The following is a 13608-nucleotide window of genomic DNA, read 5'->3' as shown; positions in this document are numbered from 1 at the left end:
GATGATAAGCAAGACGTGGAGGGAGATGAAAGAGGGAGGGGTAATAAATTCAGTGGAATACATTTGAATCAGTTAAAAGGATTGTAGCAGAAAACAGTGCAATAAAAGTTTAATAAGGAGTTCGGGAAGAGCAAAGAAAAGCTGGCACAGAAATACCATTTCAGCTGATTAAGGGAAATATAGAAGTGTTCAATGATAGTGGATGTTCATGAGCAATTTCCCCCCGAAGCTTCACACAAAGACGTTATGTAACCGATTGGCATGAAGCCGCTCTGCCCATAATTAATGTGTGACTTCACATGTTGCAGTTTCACCAGAACTCTTGCGTTATAATTGTGCGTGCTGTGTGGAAAGTGCACGGCGCACACATAGGCCAAATTGTGCTCCCCGCTGGTTGCGTTTGGAAAACAGGGCTCGTAAATTATACAAGCTTAACATTTCTATTTCTGCTATTAATTCCCCCAAACTAGAGCAAAACAAGCAAATCATATCAGTAGTAGAGTAATAAGGCAGGGCAAGTTTATTCACATAGTAGCATTCACACACAAGTCAACCGAAAGGTCTTTACAAATATATGGAAATACAGTAAAAACAAGATATAAAAAATTGCATTTGAAAAAGTAAAGGGCAAAGCAATTTGTATAATTACCCCCCAAAATCAAAACAAGACATCAATAAAACTTTAAAACTGTACTTAACAGGCAATAAAAAGTTATTGAAAAGATTAAACGGGGTAACAATTCATTGGTAAACCTCAAAAAACAATAATGTTTCAAGCCCTGATTTAAATGAGCCGACAAGTCTGAGCAGACCTCAGGTACTGTGTGGTAGCCCGCTCCTCAGGTGGGGATGAGCAAAGACAATAAAATCTGCTTCAGCTTGCTTGGTTGGTTTTGTGTCTGGAAACAATGAGTGAACCTGTTCCAGAAGACCTGAGGGGTAAAGATACTTCATAGCGCTTGTAAATCAGTGATGTATTTAAACCGGAGACCATAGGCGAGTGGTAGGGTTTAGAAATCTATCCTCTGATACACAAGAAGCCGTTATTGCAGTGATTTAAGGACAGGTGTGATGTTCTTCACTTTCTTGGTGTTAATGAGGAGTCTGGCAGCAGAATTCTGGATGAGCTGCAGCTGTTTGGGGTTTTTTTTTTTTTTTACTATAACTTGTGAAGACACCAAGTTATAGTTATTATATTATAACAGTGTAGTTTGCTGAAAATAAAAGCATGAACAAGTTCCTTGTCTCTCGTTTTGACAGAGATCCTTAGATCCTTAGATTCTTGCTGTGTTTTCATTTTTATGTGGCTGTTGAAACTAAGGTTCAAGATTTCTGACTTATTTGTAGATTTTTGTTTGTGAGACCAAAAACTATTTCTGTCTTTAGTTGTAGGAAATTTTGGCACATCCGGTCATTGGTTTGGTCTCTGGAGACTCCCTTGGGGAACTCAATGTGACTTTTGTTGGCTCAGATTCATAAAATGACACAAAGTAGTCCCTATCTTGTAAATATGATAGAAACAAATTCACCACAGTGCTACAAAGATCCACCCACTTGTTTGTTGAGCAGCGCTTTGGTTAACCATGACAAATGCAGCACTGAGATCCAGCAACACAAAAACCTAGTCAGATGAATGGCATTTAGAACATGAAGTGCAGTCTCTGTGTTGTGATGTGGTCGAAATCCAGACTGAAAAGCAGTAAAGAAATAGCTTTGCACCAAGAAAGCTAAAGAGAATCCTGTCAATAATCTATCCTAAAGAAAGGGGGGGAAGGGTTGATATTGAGGAATCCAGATTGGACCTTTTTAGAGGTTTAATACAGTAAATGTGGTCTTCAGGGCCCTTGGAAAAAGGCCTGAGTGAAGAGAATTATTGACTATCTGTAATCCAACTGGAGCTCTGCAGTTAAAAAAAACATCCAGAGTGGAGTGTCAAGGCAGCAGGTACCAGGCCTAATCTGCTGAACAATGTCTGTCAAAGGTGCTTAATATAGAGGATGACAATGTGCCGAAGTGCCTGTCGTGGTCTAATGCAGAGGCACAGGTGACACTTTCCCATTCTGCCCAAGATGGAGTTACAGAATTGGTCGAAATAGCCTCAGAATCGTATCTGTTATTGTTATATTCATTATTAATCTCTCAGAACAAGGACTGTGTTGTCTTTTGTAGCTCCATGATATGGAAGCCGAGTTTCGTTTCTCAACTTTTTTGGTCTGGGTATTCCCCTATTGTGCTTTCTCCTAACCTTGATCCTCACATGAACAATGGCATCAGTAACAGCTATTACATTAACTGTTCACAAACTCATTCACAAGGTCTTAGGGTAGAGCTGGTGTGTGAAAGTCCTGGTTGAATAATGTACATTGATATTTCCAATGATGAAAACAAGATAATGATCAGAAAGGGCATCATCAGTCATCACAAGCTCGTAATGTTACAAAATAAATCTGTTCCACGCTGGGAAAATCCTAAATCAGACTGGATGTACAAAAGCTCTGCAGCACTGCTGGGATTATTGATATGAATATTGAAATCACTGACTGAAGTAAGACATGTTGGATTCATTAAACTGAGCAGATAATAGTTTAGCAAATTAAGTCATCAGAATTGTTATGTTATTGGTGGTATTGAATAAAGTGGCTCCCCTCACTAATTTCAGTTCCAGTTGAAACCATAACATCAAGGTTTCTTCTGATAAAATAACTATTTTCTAGTGACTTATCAGCCAGATATCTGATATTTTAAGTTTTGTGCACTTAAAGGTTTAAGGGGGGTAAGTAACTTACATTCAATGATATTAAAGCATTAGCAACTGATTCAATTGTCATTAAGATGTTTAATTCTTGTGTTTTGGGGTTGACAGCTTCAATATTCAATGTTCTTGGCCCTAATTGATCAAAACAAACTAAAAAAGAATTTAAGAAACTGATAGAAAGAAGAAAAACACATAAAGGAATACAGACAGAATATGCTTAAGAAATTGTGGGTATTCAGAGAGAGACCTATATAGAGAGGAAATGGTTTGGTTTAGAGAAATGGAGCCTGTGGTTAGGTTTAGTTTAGGCTTATGAAAAAAGAAACCGTTCAGTTTGGATAGAGGAACCGATGGTGAGCTGAGGACAGTGTCTCGCTGCAGTCAGCATTACAGGGCTGCAGTGCTGACTGCAGGGAGACACTGTACTTGCTTTGTTTGGATAAGCAGGATGTTTTGGTGCCATATTGCAACATCTCATCAATCCCTTTAATCTGCATCCTTGGTTTGTTTCAGGTCTCTAAAAGGTGAGTATGGAGGGGAGGGGAAGGGAGGGGGCTCGGGAATGACTTTGCAGTAGCATTACTGTGTAGAAAAGAATTATCTTTATCACCAAATTCTGCTGACCCTTTCTAAATATCACAAGGTTGAAATTGTCAGTGAAACTCAGTTTTTATGCAGCAGATTTGGTATTAAATGCCAGCAAGCAGCTACAATGTTCAATGTCTTTCTTTCCACTGGGGATTGAATCTGGCACAAATGTCTGAGCTTTGATTGGCCAGAGCTAAGGCAACGTTGTATGTAATTGTTTTCACCCCGTGGGGGGGCGTTTGCATGCACGTCAGCACGAGAAGGTTGTCGCATGACCTTTCAGGAGCCATTGTAACCACATCCTCCTCTCAGATGCCCGGCCCAGTGACACCGTTCACTACGGGAAGCAGGGCCTTAGCCTCAGGGCAGCAGGAGCTGATAAGCAGGGGTTAGAGGTGGTTTCTAGGAGCTTGAGGCCTCCCTGGTGAGAGCTGGAGCTGTGCCGAGGCCCAGGTCTCCCTCCACTAGGTCCTCCTGGTGCTCAGATCCAGACTCCCCTCCTATTGTGACAAACTGCTTCTCCATTTTCTCCAAATGGACGGTGGAGTCATCTGGTTCAATCTCACAGAGCTGCTCCTCAACCTGAACGGCGAGAACAAGATCAGAACTGATTACTTGAATTTCTTTCAAATCCTTCGGAGACACGTTCAAGCAGAACAGAGATCTTACCTCTTGGGAACGAGGGCTTCCAAAGAGTCTGGCAAATAGTCCACACCACTGTGGCAGTGAGTCGGTCAGTGGGGGGCCACAATGTGTCAGCACCGGTTTTAGATATCTTTTGACCTTGCTAAGGGAAAAGCTGTGCAGGTATCAAGTGTCAGTGACATTATACACGAGAGTGGAAAATGAGTTTTTAGCAGCAGCAAAGCTCATCTCACACAGGTTTAAATGAAGACGTAGCATCCTAACTTTATTTCTTTAGCTGAGTATGTTAATTTTGAGTTGGATTTGGAAAGATTTAATATTCATCGTGAGAGGTGGGAGACCATTGATTATGTCAAAAAGAAGTGGTTAAAGTGATTTACTCTTTTAGGAGCAGTAGGTAATAGGCGATCCATAATTGCATAATATTTAATACAGAACTGATATATTAGACATGAGAACCACACATTAGCCATTTCCTTGGGTGTACTTTTAATGGCTGTTCGAGCTGACTGTCTTAAAATCCCAGTCATTATCCCATACCATGCTAATACGTATTATTCAACATGTCACTCAAGTAGACTTCCAGTTTCTTTAAAGTGCAGGCAAAAGATAAAAACACAGTGAAGATGAACTCGCTTCCAAAAGGCAGAATAAGAGAACAATGACGCAGCCTTTTATTCGCTGATATCACCGACATCACTGCAATGAATCCACACGCATAACCGTCTATGCAGTTATATTAAGGACACTATTCTCCTTCTCAGGCCATAGCCATCTCGCTGCCACTGAATGGCAATGCCTTTCCATTTTCAACAGACTGCAGAGGGCTGGATATTAGTCATTCAAGCTTTAGGTGCATGTGCTATTTTTGTTCCAGATTACGAAGCTGTTAGTATTTTTAATATACATCTACCGGTTCTTGGCGTCATAAAAGGTCCCATGAGGCAGAAAAAAGGTTTTTCAGGGAGTGCGGCACACGAGCAGACTGGCGGAGGACCAGATAGAGATAAAAATAATGTACTCAAAAGGGAAAAAAAGGTATCAAATGGGGTGTTATCTTGTTTCAGGCAAGCTGGGTCAGTCTTCCACTTGATTGAAACCAGAGGCAAGGTCAGAAATGGTTTATAAATGTGTTTAAATGATGAAGTAAAATGGTACAGGCAGGGATATTTTTGCTCAGTGTTGAGAGGAGGAGTAGAAGGGGGTGTCTTTGGATGCCAGACGTTTCAGTTCAAATCCTCTGGAGGTGTTGTGGGCTCAAATCAACAAACACCCATGATGCAATGTACTCACTTGATAATAACAATGACATATTATACACCCACAACCACCTTGTTCTGGGCCAGATTTCAACATACAACGGCTTTCTGACAGCTGCTTTTGTAATACACTCGATTCTGTATCCTCTCTATTACAGACCCATAAAAACTGACTGTAAAAAAAATATTCTGATTAATAATTCCCCTTGCAAAAAAACTCCATACTTTGCTTTTGCCTTGGAGAAAGACTAAACAATACTTCATCAACACTATCATTTCAAGACAAAAGCAACCTTTGTACCTCAGAGCCTTTAATGAATAATGTGGGACTCGGAGGTAGCATGCAAGTACACAATCCTCCGAGCTGCAAGTACAACACAAGGAAAGAAGAAAATGATCTAAAGTGCTATTTGGCAGCAATTCTTACATTTTTGGTGCTGTTATCAGCAGTATGCAAGAGGTAGAAATTATGGCCACCATTCTGCCAACTAACAGGATTTATTTATAAATCTTTCAAATGAGGGATGGAGCGTGGAAGAAATAGAAAAAGAAAGCAGGGGGTGAGGAGGTAGAAAACGGGGGAATAATGACTGCCTTGGGACCTACAGGTGTATTTGCACAGCGGCCTCTAGTCCCATGCGGAAATAACACTGAACAGGGATGGTGCTTATTAACTGCAAGAGCTGCTTTCTGGTCACAATGGTGCAGAGTGTGTGTGCGTGTGCGCGTGCGCCCGTGTGTGTGTGTGTGTTGACTTGCCTCTGTGTTGGAAAAGGTGCTGAGTAGTAGTGTGGGGGTAGAGGCCCAACTGCTGCTTCAGCCACCATTGCAGCAAGCATAATATCCTCCCTTCATGTCCGATACATCACCTTCTCCTGACCTCTCATCAGTACATTTACTTAACTGCTGCACTTCAGCAGAGTCCTGTGGTGTTTGTACTTGGGCACATCCTCATGGATATATATATATATACACACACACACACACATATATATATATATATATATATAGGGTGAGAGAGGGAGAGAGAGAAAGAGGGGAGGCAGGGGCGTGTCCAGACATTTTTGATAGGGGTGGCCCAAGTGGGGCACTGACTTATGGTGGGGTGGCGTGAAGCCTGAGCATGAGTGCCTGCGCTCACACATTACGTACTCATGTATGCACGTGCACACGCAAACACACACCCACACAGGTTTTGGCCATGCACACTTTTTTCTGCAAAACCCATCTCTACTTCAATTACTAAAACTGCAAGAAAAACTAGACCGACTAGTCAAAATGCAGGAGTGGCAATGTAATTGTGATAGAAAACCTCAATGTTATTCTTGAAAAAAATACTAACTTGACAAAAGCCAGTCAGGCATATACCCCATCATATTTTGGGGTGGCACCTGGGGTGGCCAATCAGATTTCAGGGGTGGCCTGTGCCACCCAAGGCCACTCCCTGAACACGCCACCGAGGGGAGGGCATGAAGTGGAAGTAAGAAATGTGGGAAGTAGGAATTAACCATGTACTATATACTTGACTGAAGATTAAAATCAAGAACAAAAAGGATCACAGACTGTCTCCATTTCTTGGCAGTACACAGTGATATCCTGAAGTCTTGTCATCATTGTGGGTTTGCCAGAAAACCAACACAGACTGCAGGAAATAATCTGGCATAAAACCACTACTTGATGTTTTCACACTTCCTTTTTTTGTATGGATTGAAACAGATGGAGGTCCGTGGGTGTGGCACAGTCACGAGGTACCAGTAAGGAGAAATGAAAGGGTGTGGCACTAAAACACGTGCTAACCCAACTGCCAAGCCATTGTCAACCTCTTGGCGAAACGGTTAGGTTCGACGCCCACTCAGGGCAAGGCCAGAACAACATCAGTCACACAGACAGTCAATAAGCTTTGAAGGTCCAGGTACAACGATATTTTTACCTTTGAACAGAGCCACACTAGCTTTCCTCCCCCATGCTTCCACTTTTGAGCAACGATAACCTGCTGTTGGCGAGAACTTCATATTCTCACCTTACTCTTGGCAAAACAGACAAAACAATATTTTCACTCTTTGCTACTTTTTGATTCAGATTTTACAAGCAAAGCTTATGATAAAGGTGATATAATTAAACTACCCAGCAGGAACATGGGCTTCACTGACAAGTGAAACCCTAAACCCTAAAATGTTCAGCGACATCATGCAGAACACAGAGACAGAAGCAGTACTTAGTGGTGGATACTTGAGAATGTCAGCACATAATTTTAATTAGTGTCACCTCCTTCTCACTGTTACTTTTTGTTTACTACGGTTCGTGCCTTGCTATTGTGCCATATTATGTAATACCCTGAATCTAGGCAACAATTTGAGTTAACTAAAATCGTGCCATGGACTCCCAAGACCCAGTCAACCGCGTAATGCAGCCACCCCGGGTCTCTTGAACATGGGTGGCCGCTGGGAGTCAAAACAAAAACACTGCTTGCCAGCCCTCCAAAACCACAATCTGCAAAGCACTTCGGCAGTAAAAGATCAAACGGATTGAGATGCCTGTCATTTTGTCATCTGTCAAAATTTGCGCTTAAGAAAACAGGGAAGCAGTTAAGGAAGCAGCAGTGTGCCTTCAGGATGAGACAGCAGCAAGACAAGCTGAGGCTCAATTATCTGGCAGCGGGACCCAGGCTTAGACTCCTCTCACCTGGTCCACATCAAAGCATCTCCATAATAGTTTTTTCTTCCATCAGTGAGGGAAAAAAAACACATGGCCATGACTGTGCCTTTCATCCTGCACACAGCTTCTCTCACCCCCTCTCTCTCACCCTCTCTCTCTCTCTCTTACCTACATATACACATAGAGAAAAAACATGACACACATACAGTCTGTCAAATGTCCAAATTGACCCACTATGTAGGCTACTTTAACTTGTAGCCACAGGTTTTAGTATATTCTGTACAGTTACTATGGTTACACAGATTTCATTGAAATGGCTCAATGAGAACAAATGTCTTATCTTTAATGTTTGTACTATGTATGTGTGTCAATACATTTATTAACTCCATCGCTGTCTGGCTTTTTTTGGGTTCGTTTTTAAAATTGTCTGGATTGCTGCCCAATCCGTATTACCAGAGGGTTTGTAAAATTCAATGTCACATGACTATAGTATATGAAAAATATCCCTTTTAATGTCTTAAATATACGTGATGTTGTTCAGATATTCCCTATTCAACTTAATTAAGTTTAAGATGGTATAATGCAATAACACAAAGAACAATGTGAAAGATAATCCCCAAATCTAAAGGGGCCGTGCATACACAGACACATCCAGATAAAAGCCAAGTCTGAAACACTGCCAAGGGTGTCCCAAGAAAATAATTACTTAAGTTGACAGCTTAGTTTTCATCCTTGGAAGATTTACAGAGGGTCATTTTATTATATTTTGTGCGCGCATTCATTATTTTTAGTCACACTGCAAGAACACAAAGTGCAACAGAATCAAGGTTGTTGACTATTTTTGTTGTGACACTGTAGATGCAAATGCCATGACCTCATAAACTCATCCTTCCTGCTTCGTCAGAATAGAGCGTGATGCTGCTGTTATGTCAGAGAGAACTGAGCCACAACGTGATTTGACAGACCAGTGTATATATGGGGCATGTTTCTCATACTAGTAGACGGCCTGTTGAAAAAATCTACAAGTCTAAAAGATTAACTATCTAAAAGGTTTTGAAACATTGGGGAGTTGTAGCTATAGCTAAAAATTACTTTTAAAAAAATTCTAAAAATTGTTACTCAGGGAATTAACAGAGTTCAGTTTTGCCTGATCTGATATTAAACCTGCATTTTTTTTTTTTTCTTTTTAATCTTTTCCCATCCACAGTGACTGGTTACTGATTTACCAACACTCCAATTTCCCCTACCTATAATTCACTTTAAATGCACTCTTTTGGAAAAAAAAAAGAGAGAAAAGAACCTAATATCAGTATTAACACACTCACGCATTTAATGAACCCTCTACATGAATGCGCTATGAGGCCGGCATCTCATTGTTTTGCAGTGGAGATTTGAGTCCATAAAGTAGAAGTATGTGCTCCTTCAAAAGCACCGGGCCAGGTCATGAGGCCATTAAGTGATAAAATCAGATTAGCTTAAATCTAATGCAGTCCTCATGAAATTCCACCGCGGAGGACACGACTGTTTACTTACTGCCAAATGATATAACTGCGTTCCCTGCTAACGGGAATCCTGTTCACTCCGCAGTCAACAGCAAGGACATGAATCATTAAAGGGATAGTTCACCCAAAATTCAAATTTCACTCATGTCGACTAAGGGCTGGGAGAAGTTTCAGAGTCCTCCGTGCCTTCTCTGAGTTACAGGGGGGCTCGGCGCAGCACTGCATGTCCATATGATGGTAGCAAATGGGGCTCACTTTTCTTTGTCCAAAAAGACACACCAAAAAACATCCAAATACCTCCATACTGCTCACTTGTAATGTCCCTCTTGTATTGAAGCCCCAACATGAGAAATTGTTCCTAAAAAGATTAAATTAGTATATGTTTTAAGCTTGTTTGTAGCGGAAGCTCCCAGTGTTGCTCTGTCGGAATCTTGCGCGATTTGCGGAGCTGTGAACTGGGTGTCAATGCAAATCGCGCAAGATTTGGACGGACCAGGAAGAGCAGTGCTGGGAGCTTCCGCTACAAACAAGTTTAAAACATAGACTTATTTAATTTTTTTCAGAACAATTTCTCATGTTGGGGCTTCAATACAAGAGGGACATTACAGACGAGCAGTATGGAGGTTTTTGGAGGTTTTTTTGGTGTGTCTTTTTGGACGAAGAAAAGTGAGCTCCGTTCGCAACCGTCATATGGCAGTGCAATGCTGCGTCGAGCCCCCCTGTAACTCCGAGAAGGCACGGAAGACTCTGAAACTTCTCCTGACCCTTACTCGACATGAGGGTGAGTAGATAATGAGTGAAATTTGAATTTTGGGTGAACTATCCCTTTAATCACACTGTATTAATCTCATCAGACTCTCAACGAGAAAGCACATATGTACATATTTGCCAAAAAGGTCTCACTGTACCTTTGACGTGCAGATTAAGTGCACCTTAATGTAAATTTCATGCTCTAATAATTCATATAAGAACATGTGTAAACTATACATATTGTTTGGATATAATTGCACACACACAGGTGTATATAGTGTGTGGGAGCTGGTCGACCACCCATCAAAAGCGCTTCATAAAAGTCCTGTTTATTCTACCATCTCAGTACATAAAGATCTTTTCTTCACGCTCCCTGAAATGAAGCACTCAGCTGTTTCTTCTCGTACTCTTATGTATAATGCTACTTCACAGGCCGGTGCATTAACCATTGTGAGTGCAGACAAGACGTGAGAGCGCTTTGGAGAAGAAAGCAGTGAAAGGATACTTGTAGTCCAGACGGTGCCACAGACCCGGTGTTGTGTCTGGCCCTCCTGCAGCAACCTGGAGACCATGAGAGAACCACTGTTACACACTGACACACAAAGACCCTCTGAGGTGGCCGTACACACTGCCTGATGGTAATGCTGAAAACCTGCACCCCTAGATGGTCAGTGGGGTCGTATCCAATGACCTCCGCTTTAACAAGTGAGACCTCGGGCGCTGTGATCATATAGGAGAATCCTGTTCTAAAAAACTACAGAGTGCCCTGATCCCCTCCACTACAGTAAGAACACGCCCCCGGCTCTCCCTGCGGGGACTCGCACACTGGGCAAGGTTACATTTATCCATTTCCATAGGAAAGAGCCCTGGAGCTCGGCCTCGCCTCTCCGCTGGGATCTTCCTTCAGCCTTTCTGGCCGTGCCGTCTATTCTGTCTGCCCCTCTGGCCCCATAACGCCAGGGAGCTGGCCAGACCTTGTCCCATTCACAGTGTGCAGATAAGAATAAGGCCATATAAGAAGATGAAAGAGAGGAGATGGAGCGCTGCTGGAAAAGAGTGCTGCTGGGGTGGGAGGTGTGGGTGGACGTGCCTGCGCAACAAAAAGGCACTCTGAGAAGGCCGCTGTGCTGCTACGGACTGTCATTTAGCAGGAAGCAAAAATGTGCATCTCTTCCTCTTGAGCATCTTCTTCACTTTGATGTCACATGGTGTTTAAATAAACAACAGAGCCCAGATTAAAGGGGGGAAGCTTATTATGTGCCAATGGGCCAGGTTGGCAGGATATACTGTAAATCCTGTAATGTACAGTGTGAGCAAAAACTAAATATGAGTCAGAATGAGAGTCTGAATGTGCAGCTTGTCGAGCTTATTGTGAGTCAGTAAAGAGGATGGGATTCCACCATCTCCACCACCGCCTATAAAACTGTAAAAAACAAAATGTGTAATGTGAAAAATGCCTTAGTAATTGTGACATAAGTTCTACCTTAAGTGAAATATTTTCTATTAGCACATGTCATTTCTCTCTACACATCGTTTTTAAATGAACTCCACATTGTTAAAGTTTAATGTTTACTGGCAATGGACTTTCAGGAAGATTGATCCCCTGTATACCTGAGCCAAATCATGTACAACTCCAAATAGATCATTATGACTACTTGATTGCATTAAAAACAACTACTCACTCAATACATCATACATCAATACAGTAACACTAATGCTTCAGATATATAAATGGGACTGATGAGAAATACCTGCATAGGAACTATGGCAACACAGTAAACAGAAGCAGCAAGTAAATCCTGTTATATATTTGGGCGTTAAGCTGCCTATATACACAAAATGTTCCATAAAATATATATATTTTTTAATTATTGTACAATGTGGGACATGATTTCACTTTTTTTTCTTCGCATTATCAGACGGGGATATCTGGACATCATATTTTGTATGCATCCCTGCAGGTGGCAGCTGATGGCGTCGACACCGTGACAACCACACAGTTAAGATTAAAATACATTTCAGTGCCAAAAGGGACAAAGACTGTAGGAATAAATAGAACAGATGAAATATGGATTACTGGGTAGAGACGCAATAAGTGTTTTACCTCAAAAGAAAGGTCCTCCTCAGGATATTCATCTGTATCCACCTCCACTCTGTAGAGAATGGGAGAAGAAAAAAAACAACCTGATTCAATACAAAGAAACGACAAAGAGACAAAGACAAATCTCAAGAGTATGATTCCCCACTACATGTGAAACTGGATCTGTGTACACACACACAGGCAGTCTGGTGCCGCATGTGACTTAGCAGTGATAGGGAGCGTGAAACTCGACTCAGCCTGGACGTGACCTTTCCAAACAGTTTCATCAAAATCAGCCTCGTCTTTCACATCACGCCGAGAAAATGTCAGCTGTGGGAAACATTTCTGATGAATGACAAAACAGCGCCGCAATTATGCTTGATGTTCTGCGTGGGGGCAATTATTACTCTGTCGAGGTGCAGACCCCGTTTCTTTCTTCTTTTTTTTTTACTGCAACAAGGCGTGCTCCGGCAGCAGTCAGGGAGCCAGAGAGGAGCAGCAGAGGCCGACCGGCTCGCTCTGGATTGAAACGGAGTGACTCAGCGTTGGCCGGTGACAGCCCAGTGAGCTGCTAATCGAGAAACGAGGGCGTTATCCGAGCGTGCGTGCGTGTATCCCCTGCATCTTTACACACACATACACGTGGTGCACAACTCATGCAGCACCGATCCATCATTTCTAACCCTGAATCTGAAATTTAACAAAAAGAGGATTTCCTCTGGTCATTTCCCGTATATCAGCCAATCACATCACCATAAATCTATAACTTAGAGCCACAGAGCCTCCATTCAGGACACTGTTTGGTACAAGATGTCACACAGAGATTAAAGTGAGATGTCTGTTGATGCTGGCTGCTGCAGGTCAGCTGGTAACTCTAATAGCCTTGCATTACTGCTGCACAACCACCCTGTCTGTCTGTGTGTTCACTTGGCTTTTTGTATGTACTGATGCCAAAGCCCCTTTCATGTGAGAGGCCTCTGCAATAACACACAACAGAGAGGAGATTCTCATCGGAGCATTAGAGCGCCGCTGCGACTACTCAGGGCTGTGCAGAGTTTTGTCTTGGCCGCCTTCCCTCCACAATGGCTCTCACTCTCTCTACACTGGTGTTTATCTTTACAGCCTCTGATCATCACCGCTGCTGTTGTTACTGCCTCTCACACTTCTGTTCAGCTCTGTTTGTTAAGCTTTTTTTTTTTTTACACAGTATGGAAATTGGCTAAAAGCGGGCCCTGTCCTGTGAAATAGACCAGAAGAAAATATCTTGTATGATTGTACAATTTGATTTAAACCCAAACCCGTCCTTCTGAGCCATTTCTCCGAGTTTGCTTTCACTATCTGGCCCTATCTCTTTCCTCTATTTACTCTGTTATA

At 42.1% G+C, this 13608-nt stretch overlaps 1 protein-coding gene across 2 annotated transcripts in view; it reads right to left on the bottom strand.

Annotated features, from left to right (window-relative positions):
- Positions 1 to 2258: 2258 nt before the first annotated feature.
- LOC146966682 (sodium/hydrogen exchanger 9-like) overlaps positions 2259 to 13608 on the bottom strand; it is a 58429-nt gene continuing 47079 nt past the window's right edge. The window contains exons 13-16 of one of the 2 annotated variants that reach the window (XM_085762961.1): positions 12259 to 12307; positions 10660 to 10715; positions 4013 to 4118; positions 2259 to 3925 (exon numbers count right to left, since the gene is read on the bottom strand). In XM_085762961.1, coding sequence (XP_085619087.1) covers positions 3746 to 3925; positions 4013 to 4118; positions 10660 to 10715; positions 12259 to 12307 — 391 coding nt within the window. In that variant the 3' untranslated portion in view covers positions 2259 to 3745. The remainder of the gene's footprint in view (positions 3926 to 4012; positions 4119 to 10659; positions 10716 to 12258; positions 12308 to 13608) is intronic. The other variant, XM_085762962.1, reaches the window with a different exon arrangement.

This window comes from Trachurus japonicus, chromosome 20 (assembly GCF_045865225.1).
Source record: "Trachurus japonicus isolate A0001 chromosome 20, Traja_1.0".
In the NCBI taxonomy this organism is placed as follows: Eukaryota; Metazoa; Chordata; class Actinopteri; order Carangiformes; family Carangidae; genus Trachurus; species Trachurus japonicus.
The sequence above is the reverse complement of the archived record's forward strand: the minus strand, read 5'-3'. Positions and strand labels throughout refer to the sequence as shown.